This window comes from Pseudorasbora parva, chromosome 12 (genome assembly GCF_024679245.1).
Source record: "Pseudorasbora parva isolate DD20220531a chromosome 12, ASM2467924v1, whole genome shotgun sequence".
In the NCBI taxonomy this organism is placed as follows: Eukaryota; Metazoa; Chordata; class Actinopteri; order Cypriniformes; family Gobionidae; genus Pseudorasbora; species Pseudorasbora parva.
The window spans coordinates 5,612,522-5,638,667 of NC_090183.1; the positions used below are offsets into that span (position 1 = coordinate 5,612,522).

Consider the following 26,146-nt stretch of genomic DNA (forward strand, 5'->3'; position numbering starts at 1 on the left):
GCTGGCAGTAATGGTCGATTCAGTACCGTCCAGTGTCGGATCTCTCACTCTGCGCTCACCTCGCTGCTCAGGGACTGGAGCAGTTTCGTCCTGGTGGAGGGATACTCATACGTAAAACTTATTTACAGGTACATGCACAGTTCATTTGCCATATTTATGGAGTAGTTTAGCAGTGTTTTAACAAGCATTATTCCCACAGTGCCTCTGAGTTGCCGCCTGTCTCCTTCTATCTGGTGCGTCTGATCTCTAAAGCTCCCTGCATGGTGCTGCGATTGGGCTTCCCAATAGGAACTCTTGCACACGCGAGGAACAAGGTGAGGCAGTGTTTTTCACACTAGAGTTCAGCTCATTTGATGGGAAACCTGATATCAAATGAGCAAGGATCCACATAAGATAATGAGTGTTTTTCGCACTGACCCTGTTTGTAGATTGTGGATGAACTTCGAGAGCAGATTTTGCGGCTGCGGTTCCCTCATCGAGTCCAGAATAAGGAGGCCACGCCAAAGACCAAAAGAAAGATTCTGGGTAACGCATCACCGTCTAAGTCTCCGCCTCTTCCTGTGCCCAAACCGGCGCTGTCTGACCGGCCGTGTGTGGTGGTTCTCAACAAACCTCTGGAAAAACTACTGATCAGGTCAGTGACGTACACATAAAACTATAATGGATCTCATTACTGTTATCTGAAGTGCTACAGTCAACTTGAAGTCAAAATCAACCATATTTTCTTAATACACGTCTTATTGTGGACATTTCATTGGTGTGTGATCCTTTGGACTAATCCAAAGGAAAATAGAAATTCTCTTAAATGGCTTTTGTTTTTGGCTGACACCAAGCCCTTTTATTTTTTACAATTTACTTTTTTTTTTTTTTTTAAGTTTAACTCTTTTAATGACAGTTTTCATTATTAATTACTGATTGATAAACTGAATTAAATGCCAAAGATTGATGCTTTTTTCATTGGAATATTCTATTTTATGTCAAAATGTCACATTATAGAAGTAATAATAATAGATTTAACTGTTTGAGAAATACTTCTGTTATATAGACTTTTAAAATATTTGTAAAAGTTTAAAAATATTTAACACTATTAACACAGCATCAGTTTTTCTGTCATCCTTTGTCTGCGCTACAGTATAGGATCACGCTATCATTCATTCAAGCAATCAAGAGATTCAAGAGATCAAGAGATTAGATGCAAAAATAAAGGCTTAAATCTGTACTGCTGTCTGTGTGACACACACAGGACTCGTGCACAGAATACCGCTTCAGACAGTGCGTGCGTTGAGTTAAAATGTAATTTTAATGGCAGTTTGTTTTAGTCATTTTGTTATATGGTTTTGCCGTTTTTATTAGTTTTTTTATATTTTAATTTAGCTGTAATTTAAGTATTTTATTTTTAGTTTAAAGGTGCACTATGTACCGGTAGTATTTTTGCAGTAAAATATCCAAAAACCACCAGGCCAGTGTTATATATTTTGTTCAGTTGAGTTCTTACAATATCCCAAATGTTTCCAACTATTTGTAAATTGTGAGAAAATTGCTATTTTAACCAAGGAGCCGGGACGTCTGAGCAAGTCGTCTGTCAATTGCCTGTTTTATTTTGCAGAAGCACTTTACTCTTAGCAGTGTGAACAAGTGTCACAGCAGCCGGGGAGCGAACGCACAGAGTAACGTCATAACGTCATAACATAATTTTAAACACACTTAAATGTATCTAATATGATAAACAGAGCTGCATTACCTCATACTCATGACCAGAAGGAAATAGCACCAGCACCTGGCGACTATGTCCCGTCCGTCATAATAAAAGTCCCGCTGCTCGTGAGGCGTGTGTTGTTCATTGCTTTAACAATCGCTCCAGCTGCCTTGCTCAGCTCCTCAACACTCGGTCCTGCTTTTCTTCATACAGTAATAACCGCATCCATGAACATGATTTCTGCATGATTTTATGATTTCATGATTTCTGAGTCCTATTTTCCGCTGGCTGTGAGATGAAGAACACATGTCCCATGATTCTGAGCTCAAACTTGGCGTCATCAAACTACAGCTTTGCTTTGAATAGGCGCCCTCTAGTGGACAGAAAAGTTGTATAGTGCACCTTTAAGTTATTTTAGTACTTAAAGCTACACTGTGTAACTTTTTTAGTTTATTCTTAGCTAAAATCACTTAGTTTTTTCAAAAATATATGTGCTCATTAATGTATATTTACTTATTTCAAGTAATAATGTAGTCTCGTAATTTTATAATATACCATTGAAAATACATACGGGTGAGGGTTTGGATGGCGGTCGCCATGTTGCTCCTCCATCTTGAAAGTACATTTGCCAAAGAGGGACATACTCGTAAATTCAAGCTTCGCTTTTCGCGTTTTTACACTCGATGGCACTGTGTCGAATCTCGAATGTGAAGAGGAGGATTGCTTGAGGCTGCTATATGATGATGGAGGATCACTCTTAAGCCCCTTTCACACTGCACGTCGGACCCGCAATATTCCCGGAACATTGCTGGGTCGCCTTCTGTGTGAAAGCAACCACGTCCCGGAATTGATTACCGAATTCGACCCGGGTCGGTGACCAAGTAACATTGCGGGATATGTATCAGAGTCGCCAAGGAAGCGGAAAAGAGAATTAAGACAGCAACGCGACAGGTAAATCAACAAGACAAAAGTAAATATTGGAGTGGCCTTTCCAAGATGGAAAGAGCTCATGAGGAGCAACGATTTTAAAAAGAACGCCGACGTTGCCTGAGTTCTTCTCGATAGGTAATATTAATTTAGCCTATTTGTGTATATTGGAAGTTTTATTGTTGCTTGGCTAATTATATCATGGTGTGCTGTGCATAACACTAGAACGACGTCTAGAATAGTTTTCCTCGCGTCAATGATGAAAAAGTATTGTTTACCTTATAACATAAATCCGTGTTCTATGACGGATAACATGAGATTAATATTTTAATTGCATCATAATATGTTTGCCTTACGCTAGTGATGTCGTACAATATACAGAATAACGATAGCACTGATAAAAGTTACTTTACTAAGATTAGCTTGCATTCGTCTGGGAACCTGATAGCTGATGTTAGCAATGAAATGGTAAAAAAAAATAATGAAAACGTAAAACTATTATTCATTTTACATAGATTAATTTGATCATAGATCATTTGGCAAATTAAATAAGTCCAAATTATAATAGTTTTCAAAAGTAACCTCATCACTTGAAGCAACACTCACCGAAGAGGTCGAACTGGAAGCCGTGACTAAATCGGCCACCGTAGGAGTTGAAACGAAATCGAAATTGAGAGGAACAGAAACTGTTATTCACTGGATGGTCATATATCTTTTCACCGCTAGATGGGGGAAAATATCACACAGTGTAGCTTTAAACATATGCTTGATTTGTTTCATTTAGTTGCCAAGGCAACTTTCCTCAAATTGTTATATTTTATTTTAACTTTATTTCAGTTAACCAAAATAATTTTGAATACATTTTAGTTAACTGTTACAACATTAACTTGAATTAGGACCCAAATCTGTTCTGACCTCAACTGCCATCCTGCTACAGGTACGAGAAACTTCCGTCAGATTTCCGCACTCCTTTTATCCTAAACATGGAGTCATTTGCCCAACCGCCCATCATGGGCGCACCTCTCAGCATGGCTGCCAGCAGGACAGCATCCTCCACCGTGGCATCACTCTCCCGCTACTTCCTGCACCAGCGCTGGGTTTGGGCCGTGCAGAACGGGCCAGGAACAGCTGTATCGCTGCATGCAGTCGCTCATATCCTCTCCATGCTCTCTGAGTGAGTCTGAAACATCTTTGGGAAATTCTGAAGAACAGAAATCACCTGTAATAAAAATCTTTGTATAATAGCGTCTACAAAATGACTAATTCACACTCAATGCTGTTGGTACAGTATTCGTCTGTCTGAAGGCTTCCATTTTGCTACCAGCGGGGAGGGTATCGTCAACATGGTGACAGAGCTGCCAATGCAGGTCAATGAATAAACCCACTCTGCTAGTATATCCCAATTTTGGTATTTTGTTAGTGATGCATATCTAACTTTTAGCCATAACTGTGTATGCAGAGTCTTCCAGCTGATTTGGACGGAGAAAAACACACCTGCATAGTCCAGTACATCCTATTTCCCCCTCATTCCACTTCTACCAAGGACAGGTAACGAAAACCAGAACTTCACTGCTAAATCCTTAACCCTGTAAAGACTGAAATATGAAACCATAGTCAGTCAAATATAATTTTTTGAAACACAATTTTTTTTTTACACAAAATGTTCTACTTTACACGTTACAGGATGATTACACAACTTAACAAATACGATTTTGTGTGTGTAGAGTATCATATTTGATACATCAGGCTTTTATGGCTTAAATAATGATATAATGATAAAATGAAGCTCATACTTGGAGTAAAAAAAAGTCAGTTTTATTTAGAGGATGAAAATGAGCAAAATATGTGTTTGGTGAGTTGCTGATATTTATATGGACGAAAGATTAATTTCTGATTGCTTGTAATGTTAATTACTTGCATAAAATGCATTTAAATATCACTCTAGATTTAGATTTCCCAATAATATGTCTAATATGTCAGATCATGCAGCGAAAAACAAATAAATAAACAAATAAATGTTCCTTAAAAGCCTGTTATGTGTCATAATTGATACATTTTTTAACATGATTTTTCTAAAAAAATGATGTATGGATAATTAATTAAACTTGAGTTGCTTTAGTCCAGTAAATGAAATATTACTGACAATATTTAAGTTATTTTATGTTTACTTTATAAACATCATCAAAGATGACAATCAGAACTATCAATAAGATGACAGAAGGCATGTAGTAGATTGTGTACAACAAGATTTTCAGCAACGTTTGATCATGTTACTAATTTAGAAACCATATAAATGTGAATATCCAGTATGATACAGTAGGCATTTATAGGGTTAAATGGCTTCGGCTGAATGTTCCCTGCTTTAATGGTCTAGAATAGATGTTTGTAAGGCTCAGCGCACAGAACATGACAGAAACCAATTACCCTGTGCACTTTTAAATCCTTTTTATGTTTTTGGTGCCCACTTTACACTACTAACCAAATACTAAGTGCATCAATTACAAGTACAAGTTTGTTGTAGAATAGACATGTAGTGGTATTTGGTTTAACAGTTTTTGCCATCATGGCCATAGTTTCTCTACAGATGATGACAATGACACTGAAGTGGAGGCCATAGATGTGGACACAGAGCTGAGTTTGGTGACGGAGTGTTGGGTGGAGCCTCAGAGTGGAGCCGTCTACAGCTCACTGGACCAGCAGCGGCACTTTCACAACCTCTCATACCAGGAGATCCCTCAGGCCGTTAGTAACAAGCAGCGCAGCAGCACATCCTCACTTCCACTTACATGTGTAATGTTATTGAAAAATAAACTAAGGGTGCTTTCACACTTGGTTCGATAGCCTGGACCGAACCCAAGTTCGATTGCCCCCGCTGGACTGGGTTCATATTATATTAGTTGGGTCCGAACCGGGGTTTGTTTGCATCATCAAAGCAGCAGCTGTTTACCCTGTTGCTTAGTAACGACAGCGAGCGTGAAGGCCGGCAAAGTGCATAGCGTTGCTCCCATCACTTTTATATTTTTGTTAACCGTTAGTTTTGTTAACAAACCTTTAGTACATAATGGCAGTTGTAGCATCTATCCGCCGTGAATGTACTGCAAATGCTCTAAAGAACGCTGAAGATGAGCAGAGATGAGATCTACAGCTGTCTGTTTGCAGTATGTCAGTGTCGCTTGTCAGGTAAATGATTGAAACACACAAAACACATTTTTATCAAATCATACGTCATTAATAGCGGTTCATTTCCGCAATTTAGTACGATAGCGTTCGCATCAGCAGCGAACCGTACCGGAGTTCACATGAACCGAACCCCAGACCACCTTTCTAAGCGGACTCGGTACGGTTCGCGGGTGCGCACCCGAGTTCCGCGTTGGATGTTCATTCAGGAGATTTGCATTGAAAAATGCTGATTCATCCAGTAGTGAAACAAGTGAAGTCTTTGAGTAAGTCATTGAATAATTCACTCAAACCAGTTTTTTTTATATAATATATATATATAATATATAATTTAAATATACTGCAGCAATTGATATTTTGTCAGATATTTGTATAATATTTTTGTCAGAAATTGTATTGTTATTTAGTTAAACGTGGGAGAATCATGATCTCTGTTTGAAGAAAAAAAAAGATTTATCAAGAATCTTTAATAAATGCCTAGTAATTGCTAGTAATTGCACCTATTTTTCAAAATTCTGGGACTTGACAGTGATCAATAATGATATTAGCTTTACATGAGACAGCATGTAAGTTTTCATATTTTGTTTTCATTTTTTAAAAACTGTATTATTTTAAAATGTCTATATAGTTTTTATGATTTTTTAAAAACTTTATTTTAAGTTATTTTAGTACATCAAGTTAAACTAAACTAAACTAGCAATTTGTTTTTCTTTTTGTTTCTCCATTTCAGATTTTTCCACGTGATCTGTCTTGCATGACCACAATGATCACTTTTGAATACCTCATTCAGCTGTGTCAGAATAAAGAGCAGGTGTGCCCTCTCAACGGTGTCAAAGATGCTCCAGGTAAAAATCCTCCACCATCGTCTGTCCTGCACACAATCACAATCAGTTTGCATGCACAATGTGATGTGGTAACTCTTTGTAGGAGAGGTTCCCGCCACTGCCGCCGCCGCTGATGACTGCATTTACACTGTGCCTTTCCAATTTGACCTGATGAAACTCTTGCCCAAGTGCCAGCAGATAGAGCTCTTCTTCTACACCTTTAGCCGAGGTACGACTAGATTGTTCATCTATCTTGATCCTCATCCTGTCCTTTCTTACATTCATATTCCTTTATTCAACCATCAATTCAGGGCCTCAATTCACTCTTTCTGTTGACCTTTAACCACTACTACAGAGGGGCAGGTAGATGTATCCCATAGCGCCTCCTCTCTGCCCAATGACCTCCTCCTCGGCCTCTTCCACGGCTCTCTGCAGAACGAGCTCAGTGATCGAGAGATCCCATTGACTGACAAGGATCATGTGGCGTTCATGCATCACATCCTGGAGCGGGAAAGAGATGGTCATGTGGCTCCATTCTCACTACCTGTCATTAAAGGTGATTCGATTTGTATATATTGTTTATATATTATTTTTTTGTATTATATTGTATTTATATTTTGATTGTGTGTGTGTGTGTGTGTGTATATATATATATATATATATATATATATATATATATATATATATATATATATATATATATTTTTTTTTTTTTAAACTGAAATTTCCATGACATTCATGCAGGCAAATACACATTACACTACCACTCAAAAGTGTGGGGTAAGATTTTTTGGCAACACTTTACAATAAGGTTCATTTGTTAACACGAGCTAACTACATTACTTAGCATGAACTAATAATGAAAAATCCATCTACAGCATTTATTAATCTTAGTTAATGTTAATCATAAAATGTATTAATTCATAATTGAAATCAAAAGTTATATCTGGTGATATTAGATAATGGACCTGAGCTAATATGACCTAACATTGGATATTTAGTGAGCATAAGAGACTTCTTTCAAAAAACATAAAAAAGAAACAACAAAAAAACAACCCCAAACTTTTGAATGGTATAGGGATGTGCCCAAAGCCTATATCACAATTCAGAAAAAAGGAACGTAAAATGATTAATGCATTCTGTGGAGCCTCCAAAGGGACGTGGTTAGGATTACTGTGGTAGTCGGTTACATTAATACAAGTGTTCTCTAATTGGTCTGAGTATCCTCTGCGTCATCCATCAAGATGATTGACAAGTTCGCTTTATGAGCTTATTGTGGCTTTATTTGTAAATGTTAAGACGCATGCTAACACAATAGGAATGTAGCCATCATTCCCGCTGTTAAATTATATACTACATTTACACAACGCAATTCCACAACATTTTATAGTGAAGAGGAGCTCTTTTGGTTTTTAACTGTGATGTGCTGACTCACAGGACCAGACACTGCTGTTAATATAGCACATTTCCCGTTTTGAATAATAATACAATTTGGTGCGTTGTTCCGTTGGTCCGGATTGCTTTCACGCCTCGAGCGACCTGTCCCAGAGTTTGTTTGCAATTGGGCTAAAACCACTTTGTTTTGGCGGTCTCAGAGCGATTGTTTTGGTGCGGTTCTGAGCGTGATTGCCGCGTTCACTTATGCCTAAACAAACCGAACCAAGGGAGAAAACGCACCAGGTTCTAAAACAAATGCTCAGGCATGAAAGCACCATTAGTTTGTCATAGTTTGTAAATAGAATTTAAGTTATATTAAACCCAGAACATTATTTAATTTCTGGAAATGCAGAACAACTACAGATGTTTTGTTGTTTTAATTTCCTCTTGCTGAAGTGTTCGATAAATTGAATAGCATCGTGATCAGTAAAGGAGAAACAAAATAATGATTAAAAAAAGCATAATTGAAAGATTTAAAGCTAATGGATGCCAGATATCCCAAATGAAGCTTTAAATGATTCATTAGCAATTAGTTTTTACATAAGAGATTATTATACCCATTATGTTATTATCTGTGTGTATGTGTGTGTTCAGAGGAGAGCTTGAAGCCTCCGGAGAGGCAGGACACTGTTCTTTCTTTCCACACTATAGGAAGCAGTAAAGAGGTGACGGGCTCCTCCAGCACACTACAGGTACGCCATCTCATATTAGATCTCCACTAAAGTTCAGATGCCCATCCACACTCATACCCAGGGTCCACACTTATGTTCAGCGTTCTACCACGTAATTAAAGCTACAACAGTCAAGTGCACAACAGTTTGACCCCTTCTCCCTTCAGCATTTTGGTTAGATTACTTGTGTTATGTAAGTGTAACTTGTAAACCACCTTTCAAAAGTTTGAGGTCAGTAAGATTATTTTGTAATGTTTCATTGATGTTTTTGCGGAAACCGTGATACATTTCTTCCAGGAGTCTTTGATAAATAGGAAGTTCAAAAGATCAGCATTTATTTTAAATGTCTTTTGTAACATTATAAATGCTTTTGCTGTCACTTTTGATTCATTTAATGCATTTTTGCTGAATAAAAGTAATAATTTATTTAAAAAAAAAGTCTTACTGACCCTAAACCTTTGGATAGTTGTGGACTTATCTCTCTGTTGTTGGAGGAGTTGATACAGTGTGTGTTTCTTTGCTCCTGGCAGAGTTTCAGCAATGCAGATCTTGTGGATGATGAGCCAGCTGGCCTGGAGCAAGACGGCTTATCTCCTCACTGGAAATGTTATGCCAAATACATCAGCCATCAGCAGATCCTGCTCACTTTCCTGCCAGCTACATTTACAGGTGCGTCATCTGTCAATGCCACACCAATTAGAACTCTGTACTCCTTTATGTTTGCACACATAAGATTAATGCTTTCTATTTTGCCACATACTTAGCTCAGTTAGCTGAAATCAGGGGGGGGGGGGGGGGGCATTGATCTGAAATCAATAAGTGGGGGGCATTGATCTGAAATCAAGAAGGGGGGCATTGATCTAACATTGGCATTTATACATTTAATATTTATAAATGCCAATGTTAGAGAAAATAAAACAATGAAAATAAATGTGAATTCATGCAGATAAAAATAAATTGAATATGACTTATTGTTGTTAATACTTATTATATTAATTTTTTTCTTAATATATAATAATTATAAATGAAAACATTCATAATCAATAATACGTTTTTATTGCTGTATTCGTATGACCATTCCGCTATTATTGCATTGTATTTCATTTTTTTGCATTTAAATAGGAACGGCATGTTGTTGTCACTCCCATAAATAAATATAGTTATATAGTTTATAATATAAATATAGTTTATATTATATATACAGATGTCCGAAAAACCACTTGCAGAATCTGAAATGTGAATAATTTTAACTAAATAAGAGAGACCATACAAAATGCATGTTAATTTTTATTTCCTGAATAGGATATTTTATTTAAAAAAATGTTTACTTATAGTCCACAAGAAAGAATTGCTGATTTTATTAAAATGACTCCCTGCAAAAGTTTATGAACCATTGATTCTCAGTAGTGTATGTTGTTCCTTGGATGACCCACAGCTGTTTTTGTGTTTTGTGATGGCTCTTCATGAGTCCCTTGTTTGTCCTGAGCAGTTAAACTGTCCAATGTTCTTCAGAAAAATCCTCCAGGTCCTGCAAATCTTTCATGTTTTCAGCATCTTTTGCATATTTGAACCCTCTCCTGATTTTGAGATCCATCTTTTCACACTGAGGACAACTGAGGGACTCAAATATAAGTGTGTGTGTGTGTGTGTGTGTGTGCGCACGTGCGTGCGTATATGTATAGGCAATTAGGTCAGGTCTTAAAATGACAGCAGCCTAACCTGCTGCCAAATTATGAGATAATATTAAAACTATCTATAGGGCAGTTTTTTCCCCATACTTGGAATTTGTCCTCTGCATTTAACCCATCCAAGTTAGTGCACACACATTAGAAGTAGTGATTAGTGGAGACACACACACCACACTGTGCACACATACACAGCCAGAGCAACTATTTTGCTGTGGTGCTTGCCCGGGAAGCGATTCGGGCTTAGGTGCCTTACTCAAGGACATTTTAGTCATTTCCTGCCGCAAACCTGCGACCTATGGCCATGGATGCTTTATAAGCTTTATTTTGACTGTGCAGATGTTCAACTTTTGATGTCTTCTGGGCTGGAAACTGAACCTCCAATCAACAGCAGCCTCCTGGAAGAGGAGGGGACCTGCAGTCATGGCAACGGCCAATCACAGACAGACCCCATCAGCAGTTTTGCCAATGGTCCACAGGTTACTGCTGATTTTGGAACTGGTCAAAATGGAGAAGATAGGGGCCTGCCGGCATCCAGAGAAGTGTCCACATTTGAAACGGAAGGAGTGTTAGAGACATCTAAAGAGCAATCCAACATAGACACAAGAAATGCAGGTATGGCATTGTTTCCTGACAGGGTTTGAGACAAGAGTTGCAGAAATGACATATATATATATATATATATATATATATATATATATATATATATATATATATAAAACATTTTTCTTCCCGTTTCTTAAATGTTAACTGAAAAATAAAATAAAATAGGAAAAACTAAAAATGACCATGGCTGGGAAAGATGTTTATGTCCATTATTCTGCCTCATAACTTTTAGCTTCAGAAGAGAAGGACGGCGTGCAGTTTATGGAGCCCCAAAAGCGAGACTGTCACATCACTTTCAGCAGACAAGTGTCTCAGCAGAGCAGCACTGACGCCGCTCGACCCCGCTGCCCCATCTACATCTACAACTGCTCGCTGGACTCCCTCAAAGAACAGCTGGTCCATCCACGGTCAGGACGGAAGCCCAGAGACATCTTCTTCAGGTACTGAGACACACATCCACAATCCAAAGCTACTGTGCCTAGCTTGAAGGTCTCTGGTCATCAGCTCTGTTCCAAACCCTCTAGAGTGGCCTACTGCTTACCTAGGCAGCTACCTTCTAAGGCAGCATCTGAAATAGGACCTCAAAAGTGACCGAACTTAAAGGGTTAGTTCACCCCAAAATTAAACTTCTGTCAATAATTACTTATCCTAATGCCGTTCGACACTCATAAGACCCCTGTTTATCTTCAGAACACAGATTAAGATATTTTATATTTAGTCTGAGAGCTTTTTCTTTCTCCATTGAATGTATGCACGGTATACTGTCCCTTTCCAGAAAGGTAATAAAAACATCATCAAAGTAGTCCATATGTGACATCAGTTAGTTCATTAGAATCTCTTGAAGCATGAAAATACATTTTGGTCCAAAAATAACAAAAAATACGACTTTATTCAGCATTGTCTTCTCTTCCATGTTTGTTTTCAAACCTCAAACCAAGATTCGGATGGTTATGAATCAGCAAATTGATTCATTATTCAGATCGCGTGTCAAACGGCTGAAATCACGTGAAATTGGCGATCTGAATCATTAATTAATACGCTGATTCATAACCGTTCAAATCTTTGTTGGCGGGTGTTGAACGACATTAGGGTAAGTAATTATTGACAGAAGTTTCATTTTTGGGTGAACTAACCCTTTAAATGCCTTTCATTAGCTAAACACACTGCATGCTCTGCATAAAAGCATCAATCACATCCTTGAGGCACTGATATACTCACAACGACAAAATAAACACACAACAAAAATGACAGCATGATAAACAGCCGTTAAGAAAGCATCTGATTATAGTGATGTGGATATGTTTGCATAAGTGCTGCAATTCACTACACTCCAGTTAAGTCGTCAAGTTTATTTTTGTGCTGTCTAACGCTTTAAAAATATTTAATGCAATTAACACAGCATCCGTTTTTTTCCCCATCATCCTTTAGCTAGCATTACATTTATATGATCATGCTAGGGCTGTCCTCGACTAAGGATTTAGACATTCGAATCAGAATTGTCGAATCTCTCTATGGTCGACCGATAGTCGAATTATCTATGTGTGTGTGAATGGGTTGGGAGGGGCAGGACACTTGTCAGCAGGAGCGTAAAACAATTTTTATTTTCCTTTACACACTGCACACAGCAACAACTTTTAATAAAGCGACCAAAACTGCCTGCCAACTGACAGACGAACTGACAATGGCTTTCTTATTTAGGTTTAAATAGCCTAAAAGTAATGTGGTGGATAAACATTCATAAACCGTTTTCTCATAACATGTTAAAGCCGCAATCGAAATACAAAACATCACACAAATATATAAAAGAACATTTTGATAAATAAACCTAAAAAAATACCTGCCTAGAGAGGAAAAGAACACTTTGAGTGCGTTTACAAGCATGTTCGTAAGACGATGTGCCTAAAGGGGGTAAAGGACGCGAAGCTTAGCCCCGCGCCTCAGGATCTCACACCAACACCTGACGCGCACATTATATACACGCGAGCTCAATTTTTAATTGACTGACAAATGAGCTGCATTTGATATCAATGCATCGAATCTTCGACTATTCGGGGTCACCCCTAGATCATGCAAATGCTTTTAAACCATTCAAGTGCAATAAGACACAAAAAAGAAGGCAGTGCTGTACTGGTGCACATCTGTGAATCTCCAGTGTGACAGACACACACTTGTGCGCACAGAAAGCTGCTTAAGACAGCACTTGAGAAAACCGAATTATGCCAAAATTCCTGTTTTGTCGAGTATCCTCGCAAGCACTGTCATAAAGAGTACCTAAAGAATAAAAATCGGATGCGTGTTATCTTCCGCATCATGTGCGGCAGGTATTAAAGTTACTGCAACCTAATAAAGCCACTGCTGTCTGTCTGTCGTTTAAGAATAATCAAAGAAAAAAAGAGAAAATCACTCACTGCTCTTGAATGAATAACTATAATCTGACTGAAATTAATCCGTATTTAATTTATAATTTATGCAGTTAAGATTTGCTTTCGATTAGAATTACAACTTCAATTTCTGCTATAAAGCAGAGGTCCAGTTTGGTTCTTCTGTAAAAACATTAACCAGAGAAGATTTCAACCTTGAAGAAGGCTGAGCCTCAGAGCAACATCTACCTATTACATCATCACCATAGACCAATGGTAGAGCAAAGATGTTTACATGCTAGAGTGAACTTTTCTGGGATGTTAGCTTTGGCAAGCTGTTTCGAACTCCAGAAAATATCTCCAAATTAGCTTAGTTTTGACCTGATTTTGTTCAAAATTGTCACACAAGTTTGTTCTTCGATTTTACTTGGAAGTATATTTGGGCCTTTATGATGTCTTAAAATGTTGCATAGATAGGCAGCTCGCTATGTTTTGGAACAGAGCTGTTGTGTTTGATGATCATTGCAGAGGGCATCATGTGGTTATCCTAATGTTTTACTGTCTGGTTTCTCTTTGGATGAGAAGAGCTCAAGAGACAGACACCTTGGAGTTCAGTCAGCAGACCAAATACAGGTAGCCCTGCTTACTGCTTCCTGCTGCTGCCGCCCTATAGCGGGGACGGGGTGGGAGGGTTACGAGGGGGCCGTCTTGGCCTTGTTACACTAAGGATGGTCCTTCTTTCTTTCTCTGGAGGGTTTTGCTACTCTAGGAAGGTGGCTGGGGGTATATTAGGCTTCAGAAGACTTAGGTATGGGTATGAGGTCTTAAAATAACAGAAGGAAAACAAACATTTATCTCTGTATATCCACTACTATTCAAAAATTTGGTCTCACTCGGCTCAGTATTTTTTTGTTGTTGTTTTTATCGAAAGAAATTAATACTTTTATTCAGCAAGGATGCATTAAAGGAACTCCACTTTTTTTGAAAATAGGCTCATTTTCCAAGTCCCTTAGAGTTTAACAGTTGAGTTTTACTGTTTTTGAATCCATTCAGCCGATCTCTGTATCTGGCAGTAGCACTTTTAGCATAGCTTAGCATACTTAATTGAATCATATTAGACCATTAGCATCAGTGCTCAGAAAAAATGACCAAAGATTTTCAATGTTTTTCGTATTCAAAACTTGACTCTTCACATTTCAAATGCTCATCTTCAGTGTAACTGTTATTCCGGTTCAAATAGATACAGTTCGTAAATATCTTCTGAATTGTCTCTTACAAATGTCTCCATGGTTACAAGGCACACTCTCTGTCCAAGCAGATCATCACGCTGGTTATGTTGACAGAAGTTTGCCTATTTTCCCGCGCTTTGTAATATCATCGCGCCGCTGCACCCTTGACGGCCGCAAAGTTCCTACGCAGGAATGAGAAAAAAAGTTCCTATCTATAGCGGTATAAAAATCTAAACTTTTAATTTTCCATTGGTCTTAGTACACAATGTAACTACAGAATAGTCAAGTTTTAAATAGGAAAAATATTATCTTTGAAAAAAAATGTCTTTGGTCATTTTTGAGTGCGATGCTAATGGTCTAATCCGATTCAATGATGTATGCTAAGCTATGCTAAAAGTGCTACTGCCAGATACAGAGATCCGCTGAATGGATTCAAAAACAGTAAAACTCAACTGTTTAACTCTAAGGGACTTGGGAAATGAGCCTTTTTTCAAAAAAAGTGGAGTGTTCCTTTAAATTGATCAAAAGTGAAAGTGTTTTCATTGCTTTGAAATTGTGAAAATTGATTAGATGTGTCCAAATGTTTGACTGATAGTGTACATCACTGAATTTTGGATGGTAGTTCCCTGCATGTAGATATTTAGGACATCCTAAGACATTCAAAAATAAGGTGAAATGAATGGAATATAACATAATTGATGTTCCCTTTTTTAAAGGAAATTATTTTGTGACAACAAATAATAATTTCCTTTAAAAAATGGGACATCAAGTCTTTGTTAATCTGATATGTTCAACTGAAATACATCTGTCTTGGAGGGCAGTGTCTGAATACTCAGGGCTTCTTTGAACAACACACTTTTTAGGGTTCTTTTTATGTTGGTGTCCTCAACCTCTTGATTGTTTTCCATCTCGCTTTTCCTGCTTTTTTGAACATAAAAAATGGTAAAACCTATGCCGTATATGCTTGGATATTGTTGCTTCATGGCTGTAAATCTTTTGCATGCTCATAAAGCTGGTTTGATCCAGTTGCTATATGACTGGTTTGATATTTTCCTGTCCTCTTCAAACGCAAACACAACTAGTATTTACATGGGATGATCCTTTGGACAGTGTAGATAAATGTAATGTCCTATAATAAATAATAAATGCTCTGGAGTGCTGCTTAATAAACGTTTTGCACTCAGGAATATGGATGTTTTGGCCCTTGATATTTAAAATGAACACCATCAGCAATCATCCATTTAAAATTAATTAAACATGTTTGTTGTGTTTAATAGGGTCTATAATCACTTTCTCTCTGCATGGAATAATAATCTGGATTCATTCCGGATAGAGATGATTGATGCACATCGTCTCCGTTTTCTTACGCTATTGCTTTTTCGAAATGGTGTGTACATTTTTTTCAGAATTGCAGATTATGTACCTGTCGTGTAATGTAGGTCTGAATGTTACTACGATAATAAACAGCTCTTGTATGTCTTTGTAGGACTACAATTGAACTCTATATATATTTTAATGCATCAGCTGAAATGTCAAAAGTTCAAATAAGTGACAGAAAGAGATATGAAATTAAACATATGGGTAAATATCTGAACTGACTATTCCTGCTGCTTGTCTCTGCTATTTAAGGCTGATGTCTGGTGTAGTGTTGTAGGAAATGTGTGGCAGATTGTGGGATTTTGTTATCTGGTGTGTGTTTGTGTGTGTGTGTTTGTGTGTCTCTTGGCAGGTCAATCTCTCAGGAACGCAGCAGCGCCTCCTCCTGGAGTGAGCTCTTGACGCACCCTCACAAACACAAGGAACTGGCCAATTACTGCAGCCTTCTACAGGAACACTACTACCAGAGCTATGTCAAAGGTCTCACACAAACATGTGCATATTTACGTGTAATTAGAATTATTAAACAAATTAAACACATGTGCACATCCAGCAAGCTCATTGAGGGTGCTCAATAATAAAAAGTAGGAGAAATATTATCATGTTCTCACCATTTTTTTATACATATAGATAAAATAAATAAGGAATAAAAAATAGAAACTTATATTTAGCATAAAGATTATGCTAAGATTATTTATTGCATTGTAGCATTATTTTCATTACTGCCTTGAGTTAAAAAAAAATATTTTTGAAAAACACTGATTATCTCTTCACCCACTTCACCCACCTTCTCTCAGTGGGTGAGATATATTAGGCAGCATGTGAATATTTTGTCCTCAAAGTTAAGCAGGAAAAATGGGCAAGTTCAGAGCATGTCCAAAACTGCAGCTCTTGTAGGGTGTTCCCAGTTTGCACTGGTCAGTGTCTATCAAAATTGCTCCAAGGCAGGAACAGTGGTGAACCGGCGACAGTGTCACGGGAGGCCAAGGCTCATTGATATACAGAGGGAGTGAAGGCTACAGGCACAGACCAGTCAGGGTGCCCATGCTGACCCGTGTCACTGCAGAAAGCGCCAACAAAGGGGCGCGTGAGCATCAGAACTGGACCACGGAGCAATGGTCTTTTGCATCCCGTGGATGGCTGGATGCGTGTGCATCGCACCGGGTGCACACTGCACAAGGATGTTCAATGGGATGACGGCAAGCTGTCGGAGGCAGTGTGATGTTTTTGGGTAACGTTCTGCGTGGGTCCTGCCATCAATGTGGATGTTCCTTTGACACGTACCACCTACCTAAGCATTGTTGCAGACCATGTACACCCTTTCATGGAAACTGTATTCCCTGGTGACTGTGGCCTCTTCCAGCAGGATAATGCTCCTGCCACAAAGCAAAAATAGTTCAGGAATGGTTTGGGGAGCACAATAATGAGTTTGAGGTTTTGACTTGGCCTCCAAATTCCCCAGATCTCAATCCAATCGAGCATCTGTGGGATATGCCGAACCAACAAGTTCAATCCATGGAGGCCCCACCTCACAATTTACAGGATTTAAAGGATCTGCTGCTAACATCATAGTGCCCGATACCACAACACACCTTAGGGGTCTTGTAAATGCTGTGCCTTGATGGGTCAGGGCTAGCCTGACGTGGTCAATCTCAATTCTAGTCAGAATATGACTCTGAAACTGCTCCATTGGGCTGTGATTATGGGGCGTGTTTCAACCAAACCAGGAAAGACCTCAATTGGATAGACCGACAACCAATCAGAGCAAGGGAGCGATGCATTGTCAAATGTCAACAGAGCTCAACTGCACTGTGTTGCCAAGTCCGTGTTTTTTTTCCATGGGCTGTTTTCTATGTTCGCGGGTTGAAGCGACTATTATGTGATATATAGACGCATGAGTGTGAATTTTAGCAGGCAACCTTGACAAAATAACACCCCCCAAGGTGAATGAATATACAAACAAGCTCTCCATTTAGGATTCGAACAAATATAATCCAAACCCCTTTGATGACGTGCATGATTACGTTACTGTTTATCATCTGTCTGTCATTGTCTAAAGCCCGCCCTGATGATTTCATTGGACCGAACAGTTTCTGCTCGAGGATAATTACTCCTCTATGGATCGAGGCTAGACCGAACCGCCCGACCTAAAAATTTTGTGGGCGGGGCTAAGTTCGGCTGGCATCCAGGCTAGGTCAGGGCTGTTTTTCCAGCAAAAATATCTAATATATATATATATATATATATATATATATATATATATACTAAATATTGTTATTTAATAGTCTAAAAATTGTCTGCAATAGTTTAAATTTTTTTTATCAATATGTACCTAAAAATGTGTTTTTATTTTAAAATGTACAATTTTCATAAAAATGTTACAATTAAAAAAAATCTTAATGATAGTAAAATTAGTTTCGTCTGCCTTGTGCCTGTGTTGATTGACAGGTGTTTATCGCAGTCTGCAGCAGTCGTACAACGTGAGCTCGCAGGACGTACTGACGGCCATGGACTACTGCGAGGAGTCGCTGCAGGAGATCGACATCACTTCCTTCCTGCAGACCCTGTGCGGACACGTACGTGTCTTCCGTGAACGTCACGAGTTGCACGGCTGTGTCAACGGAAGCAAGTCCAGTAACGGTCCCACCACCTTTATCATTGGTGAGGGAGAAGATGATGGAGCTGACAGAGCCACACTGGTATCTTCATCCAGGTACTGATCACAGAGAAAAGCATTGTGGGACTTGTTGTTAATGCTTTGCTTTCATTGTATTCATACATTGTTTATGTTTTCTTAAAGTATTGAACTGGAGGATGTGAGTGAAGCTGATTCCAGAGGAAAACTCTCTGTCCCATCCTCCCCACTTGACCTAGATGAACCCAGATCTCCAAAAATCCCAGAATTTCCTCTGTCTCTTCTCCAGTCTCAGCAGAAATGTGAAGTGTATCCTGATTTACACAAAATCATACAGGTACGGCAGACAACAAGTGTCGCGAGGGATGTTGAAATTACATTTTTAAAATTGTATTAAGAATTGCTATTCATTTTTGCAGGATAAGTTCATGGAAATTGGTGCTCAGTATTTCAAAACTGTACCATCCAACCCACATTATTTCTTTTACTGCCTTCCATCTTCCAAAAAAGAGGTGCGTTATGGAAATATTTTTATATTCTGTTCTTTTCATCAATGTTGAAAATGCATATTAATTTTTTGATGAGACAAAAAGATGTACAAAAGACATGCCTTTCTATGTATTTCTATTGTGTTGCAAAAATAAGCGCACAGTGTAGTCTGATTTATGAATGTCTTTAATGAATGATTAATTCATGAGTTATTGACTTTAATCAGCTCTATCCATCAGAGTGCTTACTTTGGAATGTGTTTTAATTTTTCTTTCCCGTATTTATTTCATCTCCTCAAGCACTGTGAGTGTGGGTCGCTTATAACATGAATTTGAAAACACGTCAATTTACGTAGTTTAAAGTTTAAAAGCAAACTAATTAAGGCAGCCATATATATAAGTATTGTAATTGTGCTATTTCGTTTTGTAAAATATTATTATTATTATTGTCAAATATTTGCTTTTATTTTACAGTACAGTATTATTATTGCATTAGTAATACATTTTTTTTTATAGATTTTTCATTTTTAATGTGGTTTTTAATAATAATTATTATTATTTATTGAATTAATTGTACAGTAATATTACATTTGTATTTTTCTTTTTGTCCTCAGCTGATCACATTACTAGATGTTTATATGACAATATGTAGTAAAAAAAAAACTAAAAATTATTATTAAGAGAAAATCACAGCTATGTAGAAAACACTGGGATAGTCTTACATAATCAAAATTTGACTGTCAAATAAGTGCTCAACTTTGAGACCTGGTAAACCTGAAGTACTTAGTAACTGTTTACCTTTCCTCTCTTTCATCATCTCCAGGAGGACTCAGACAGGGAAGGAGAGCGGAGACCCAGTGAAGAGTACGAGGTGTCTGAAGCTGAACTGGCTACAGAAGACGGTTAGACATTATTTCTGAGACACTGAATGTTCATTATCTGAGTGCTGAGTTTTTAATCAGAAATAATAATGCCATTGTAACATATATAAAGGTTCACTTAGTAATATGTCCCTCACTAAATATTTATTATGCATAAAGAAATGAATGTCTGAAAACCGTCTGTTTTAAAAATGTATTTAACAACCTAGTGAGATGAATGGGAATTCTAACTCTTTCCTCATGGCCCCCAGAACATGTTGTTGTATGAAATTTTGAACATTAAATATATCAAAAGAGTGAACAGAGCCACTGCTTTTAAACCAAAAAAACCCCAAAACGTTTATTCTAGCTTCATGTATTATATTTGATCAACACTTGAATGTGGGTTCAATAAAAGTTCAATAAAAAAACTACATTTTGAACAAAAAGCTGAGAAAATCATGTTTTTGTTCAAAGTCTACAGCGTGCATAGGCAATGCTTTTATTGCTTGTTTCTGTGTTTTGATCAGGAGATTATTTACTCTTTCAGAAGTTGCGTAATAGCTTCCCTTTGTATAACAGTGAAAACACAGAAAGCCATCAGTGGCAGGAAAAGAGTTAATTGGTTTGTGAAAATTTCGCTGATTTTATTGGTTAATATTTAATAATACATTGAAGTAGACTGCTATTTCAAATGTTTGTGCTATTTTATCTCCTGTTGTGATTTATTAAGCATCCTATAAAGGACATTTTTTTAGAGTGCAGACCATTTTTTGTTTTTTTGGGAGATAGATGTTTTGGTCTTAACACCTCCTTAGCTGGGAGAGTGCGTTGATTGATCAATTGTTCTCAACAAAACTAAAATATTTAATTTCATTTAATTTTAGTCCATTTTGAATTCATGTTATATGTGGAGTCTTTTGCACTTGTTTGTCAACTAGAAGTATATTAAAAGATTGTATTAATTCTTTGAATATGCACAGAGAATGTGTCCGGCTGCTGTATTGTCACAGAGAGTGACACGGATCTGGAGGTGGAGTACCAGGATTGCGGGAATGGTAAAGTGGAGGCTGGAGAACAGGAAGGAGGTGAAGGCATGTCCCCATCTGACTCCAACACAGTCAACCAGGACGAGGATTCCTTCAGTATTCTGGACGGAGACTCTCTGCTGGAGGTGGAGGGTCCGCAGCCGGAGATGCCTCCTCTGTTTGTGCACCTCACCTGCTCCGTCAACATGAAGAGCTGCCATGGCTCCATTCCCACGCAAACACTGCCGACCTGTTTAGGTAAAACACTCAACACACTGCTGAGCTTTCTGCCATTGATTAAAAATGTTTTCTACTTTCTTACTGTAGCAACTCATAATATAATAATTGTAATAATAATAATAATAAATATAGCTGCAAGCAGCCATTACCGGAGCCAAGCGCAACAAAAGCAAACAAGGAAGCTAGCAGCAGACCACCTGCAAAAAGGAGTAAAGACATTTTAAGCAAAAATTTGGAAACCCCACGTTAATACATAGAGTTGTATAGAGTCAGTTACATGTTTTGTTTAATATAGCGCCACCAAGAGGCACAATCATACCAATTTTTTGGTGTGTCCTTGGAATGAGCCCATAGATGTGCGTGTCAATTTTGGTGAAAATATCTCATTTCGTTTTGGAGTTATAGACATTTATGTGAAAAAACACAAAAAATGACTGACATGACTTTGATTCGATTCTACTACCCCTTACTATGAAAAGATTTTGAGATTTGGGCTTTAACATATAGCTTTAACATATAGCTATCGACCTATGTTTCCGATTTTCTGATGCTGGTTTTGTCTCGATCGGACTAGCGGTTTCAAAGATATCAGCTAATGTTTTAAGAAGCGCTTAATTATCACGCTGCACAAACCATACATAGTAATTTTGTTTTTTTAAATCTAGTTTTAACCTGCCTACAAAACCACCAGATTAATGATACTATTACTTCTTCTACTATTATTATTATTATTATATTATTTATTATATCGCATTTTAAATCACAACTTTAACCAGAAAAATCACAATTCTTATTAAAAAATAAAAAATATTTTTTTCCCCAAAATATTGCAGCCCTATTCAAATCATAATTTTAGTTTTCATGGCCATTTCTTTTAACTAAAGTCCTACAAAGGTTGACAAATACTTATTACAGTATTTTGACACTTTAATCTTAAACAACTTACAATAGAGTAATTTTACAAGCATTTTCTGTATGTAAATGAAAATGATTAAGGTTGCAAATGTAAATGGGCTTTATGATTGGCTCTCTTCTGCAAATTAAAAATCATGTTAATAGTGAGTTGCCATCACAAAGTTGCTAAATGAATATTATACTGAAATCACTCCTCTCCACCAATCAGCTGGTGTGTGGTGAGCGTTCTGGCGCAATATGGCTGCCGTCACATCATCAGGTGGATGCTGCACATTGATGTTGGTTTGATGAGACCCTTCAATGTAAAGCGCTTTGAGTGCCTTGAAAAGCACTTTATAAATGTAACAAATTATTATTATTAAGTGTGAATTTATATGATATGTAAATATGGACGGTCTAATGTTAATGAGCTTATGGTGTGACCAGAAAAATTCATGAAATTGTTTATTGTAGATAAAACTTATAAAACTTACTTTAGGTACCAGTCCTTGGAATTAATAGATTTAAATGATTATGAAAATATGTCATAACAAAATCCTCATCCAGTGAACAAGAGTTATTGTTAACTAAAACTATTTAAAAAATGTTTTTAATTGAAATTAAGTTTAAATAAAACATACATATTAGATTAGATGTTTAAACAAAATAGAAATGCCACCTTAGCAACTAATTGAAATAAAATAATTTTAAGATGAAGTACTGAAACTTAAAGGGGGGGTGAAATGCTGTTTCATGCATACTGAGCTTTTAACACTGTTAAAGACTTGGAATCCCATACTAAACATAGACAAAGTTTCAAAAACTAATGTTGGACGTTTGATGGAGTATTTCTGTGTCAAAAATACTCCTTCCGGTTTCTCACAAGTTTCGGCGAGTTTTTTTCGAGTATGGGTCTATTTGACGTTAATAAGAGCGGAAGGTCCTTGTATGGGCCGTACGGGCTCTTCTCCCGGTAGGGTGCGCGCGCGCGTGACTAGAGCACGCTGTAAACAGTGTCTCAGCTGCAGATCCAGTCGTCCGTGAACGGCGCCGCGCTCCACTTTATTCCTATGGGTGACATCAAGCGACTTCAACGCTTCAGCACAGCATTCCGGGAAGGCAGCGCTCCATTTGAACCGATTTGAACGCAGAAATGACGGGAAGCTTGACAACATCGTTTCAGTTGCGTCTCAAAATGGATTTACACGCCACTGCTGTCACAGGACTTTACCAAATCATACCAAAGAAGTGTGTTTCTGACGGAGCGGTCCCAGCGATAAAGCTTCGACGGTGAGTTAACTTAAACTGCTTCAAATGTCTCTGCTATCGGCTACCGTCGCATGAGTAAACATCAGTAAACGACACGATCGCGTGCTTCGTCATTCAAATGCGCTAACGGTTACTCCATTGTTGTTCTCTGTATAACGTTACAGTATTCTGACGTGCAAAACCGTTTTGCTTGCTACTTCTAAGGTCTAGTCGCATACAATAGTCCATAAACCGAATCATGTCCTCATACACTGCGAGTAAACACACAGAAATGTGGAGAGGCCATTAAATACAGTAACTTACATACCACAGAGACGGACGTCCTGCTGTTGCCGTTTCTCCTGTTCAATTTATTTCTCCCTCAGATTTGATTGTGGATCATTATCTGTATTAGCTGAGATAGATGGGTTTCTCCACGCTTGAGGACGTCACCGCTTTGCGCGCTTGTGATTCTTTAGCTCCGCCCACACGATACGCCTCCAGGCGCTCGTTTTTTTCCGGAAAGACTCGGTACAGCCTATATTTCTTTTATAAATATGATAAAACTAAAGACTTTTCGGAGATATGAAGGATGCAATACTACTTTATAGGTACTCAAGATTGACATGAGATTGACTGAAACTGAGTGTTTCACCCCCCCTTTAATAATAATAAAAAAAATGCTAAAAAGAAATACAAATGACAAAAGCACATAACAAAATTACTAAAATATAAAAGCAAATATAAAATATGAATAAATACTATAATAGTATATAAATATAGTGATACAAATATGATAATATAAATAAATAAATATCATGGAAATTCCTTGGTGTGAAGAAGAGGTGTAAACCATATACAGTATTTTGAGTAGTTTGAATAGTATTAATCTGGTTCATGTTTTTTTAATAAGTGATTATAAAACTATGGTTTGCAGGTGAAGTCATTACCTGCCTTGAGAACGCTGAGAATCTTCAGTCGGTGGATCTGAACGAGTTGTCTGTCACTCTTGATATCTTTGTGCTCACGTTACCCCTGGAGATCGAGGTCATGGCCCCTGACTTCCGTCACAACCGGTCAGTGATTGTGAACTGTCCTAGACTTATGTGTGGATTCAGCTAGAGCAATCATGATTGTTTTCTGTGTGTGTAGGTACCCGTCTGAGAGCAGTGTGTCTCTCAACCGCTCCCCCGGACAGCCCTCTTCTTATCGCTCTGACGAAGAGCTCATGGGACACCTGGACGGCCTGCGCGGGGTTGGTGTGGAAAGGTCAGCATTCAGAGGTCACCAGACATCATCTGTTGCCAAACATCTTTCGGCATTAACTCTTTATCTTGTCATCATCTTCTGCAGTATGTCTGGAGATCCCCTGTCTAAACTTCCTATTCCACACAAAATGGCTGTTTTAGCCACCATGGATGAGGTGAGAATACAAAGATTTAAATTAAAAAGAAAAATAATATGATTACAAAAAATATTTTCATAATTGAACCCATTAATAGTTTTCATTTAAACATTTACACTACCACCATGTCATTTTTTCAAGATGAACAACATTTACATAACGAGTCAGTACATTATAAATCCTTCTTTGTGTTTTACCCTTACATAATATGCTAAGCCTATTTTTATAAGTGTTTATATTTTAGACCTGTCGGGATGGTTTTCACAGGCAATTGCGTGGGTGTCTCTTCATATTAGTAAATACAGAAAAGTTGCTCCGGCTACTTTGCCACGTGTCTGTCTTGGAAGTGGCAGAGGTTAGTTATCACAACGAGTGAGACAGGTTGACTTGGAGCTGCTAAATCTCCAAACTCGGGGGAATCACCTGTTTTAACGAATGCTGAACAGAGGAGAGTCTACTGGCAAAAATAGAATGCAAAAGAGCTCTTCATTTCTTAAGTTTTAGTTTTGGTTATTGTAGTACTGAGTTAGTTAATAATATTAACCCTGTATCATTCAGATCCGTTGGCTCTTGGAGGATGAGATCATCTCTGCTCTACGGCACTCTTCTGTTATCAATTCCTCCACCCTGCAGAAAGTTTCCGAGCATGTGTGTCGTTCCAGCGGCCGCCCACAGTGCCACTGCGAGGTCGTTCCCCTGCAGTTCGTATTTGGTCCCGATCAGTCGCTGGAAAAGTTTCAAGAGGTTTGAACTCATGCGATGACCTCTATTATTGGTGATAAGACTTCCCAGGAAAGGTCAAGAACGAGATTATGTTCTGCCCTGCTGTTTAATAACACATCCCTGCTTCCTCGCTGCAGGAGTTCAGAAGGTTATCGTTTCCTGGATACCTGCTAAATGCGGAGAAATACAACTTCCACTATGTCTCACTGAGTCGGCAGCAGTCTCACAGGCTCCAGGCTGCAAGACAGCTGTCTAACATCACTGCTCAGTACACAACAGGCACAGAAACAACATCTAAGCAAACCAGCCAGTGTCCTGAGGCGGAGGATGGTGCCAAAACATCAGGACAAGGTCCAGACAAAGAAGGGGAGCCAAAGAAAAAGGAGCTGGATGCTGAGGTTATTATAAAAAAATATTTTAACCATACCTAAAGAAAAGCATTCCATTTGTTTATTGGCAAAGTTATCACTTTAAGAGTAACTCAAATAAGAAAATGTGTAAATAATGGGGAGAAAAATGTCACCAAAATAAATTAGAATGCAACTAAAATCATAGATTTTTATTTTTGTGATATGCATAAAAATAAACACGAGCAACAGCCCTGTTTTTTTGTGACGGTAATATTAATTAACATAC

General features: G+C 37.9%; 1 protein-coding gene across 17 annotated transcripts in view; it reads left to right on the forward strand.

Annotated features, from left to right (window-relative positions):
- The window catches only part of LOC137093882 (KICSTOR complex protein SZT2-like), a 114,721-nt gene that overhangs the window by 12,282 nt on the left and 76,293 nt on the right, over positions 1 to 26,146 (forward strand). For 13 of the 17 annotated variants that reach the window (XM_067458859.1, XM_067458864.1, XM_067458870.1 and 10 more), the window contains exons 13-38: positions 1 to 128; positions 200 to 314; positions 429 to 634; positions 3,561 to 3,797; positions 3,912 to 3,990; positions 4,083 to 4,171; positions 5,197 to 5,365; positions 6,531 to 6,645; positions 6,728 to 6,853; positions 6,980 to 7,180; positions 8,656 to 8,753; positions 9,263 to 9,401; positions 10,757 to 11,032; positions 11,256 to 11,463; positions 13,969 to 14,016; positions 16,342 to 16,469; positions 18,438 to 18,702; positions 18,790 to 18,961; positions 19,044 to 19,136; positions 19,936 to 20,014; positions 20,956 to 21,258; positions 24,320 to 24,458; positions 24,535 to 24,651; positions 24,736 to 24,805; positions 25,346 to 25,531; positions 25,648 to 25,908. The exon at positions 1 to 128 is cut by the window's left edge and continues 25 nt beyond it. In XM_067458859.1, coding sequence (XP_067314960.1) covers positions 1 to 128; positions 200 to 314; positions 429 to 634; positions 3,561 to 3,797; positions 3,912 to 3,990; positions 4,083 to 4,171; positions 5,197 to 5,365; positions 6,531 to 6,645; positions 6,728 to 6,853; positions 6,980 to 7,180; positions 8,656 to 8,753; positions 9,263 to 9,401; positions 10,757 to 11,032; positions 11,256 to 11,463; positions 13,969 to 14,016; positions 16,342 to 16,469; positions 18,438 to 18,702; positions 18,790 to 18,961; positions 19,044 to 19,136; positions 19,936 to 20,014; positions 20,956 to 21,258; positions 24,320 to 24,458; positions 24,535 to 24,651; positions 24,736 to 24,805; positions 25,346 to 25,531; positions 25,648 to 25,908 — 4,047 coding nt within the window. The remainder of the gene's footprint in view (positions 129 to 199; positions 315 to 428; positions 635 to 3,560; positions 3,798 to 3,911; positions 3,991 to 4,082; positions 4,172 to 5,196; positions 5,366 to 6,530; positions 6,646 to 6,727; positions 6,854 to 6,979; positions 7,181 to 8,655; positions 8,754 to 9,262; positions 9,402 to 10,756; positions 11,033 to 11,255; positions 11,464 to 13,968; positions 14,017 to 16,341; positions 16,470 to 18,437; positions 18,703 to 18,789; positions 18,962 to 19,043; positions 19,137 to 19,935; positions 20,015 to 20,955; positions 21,259 to 24,319; positions 24,459 to 24,534; positions 24,652 to 24,735; positions 24,806 to 25,345; positions 25,532 to 25,647; positions 25,909 to 26,146) is intronic. The other 4 variants (XM_067458868.1, XM_067458874.1, XM_067458875.1 and 1 more) reach the window with 2 other exon arrangements.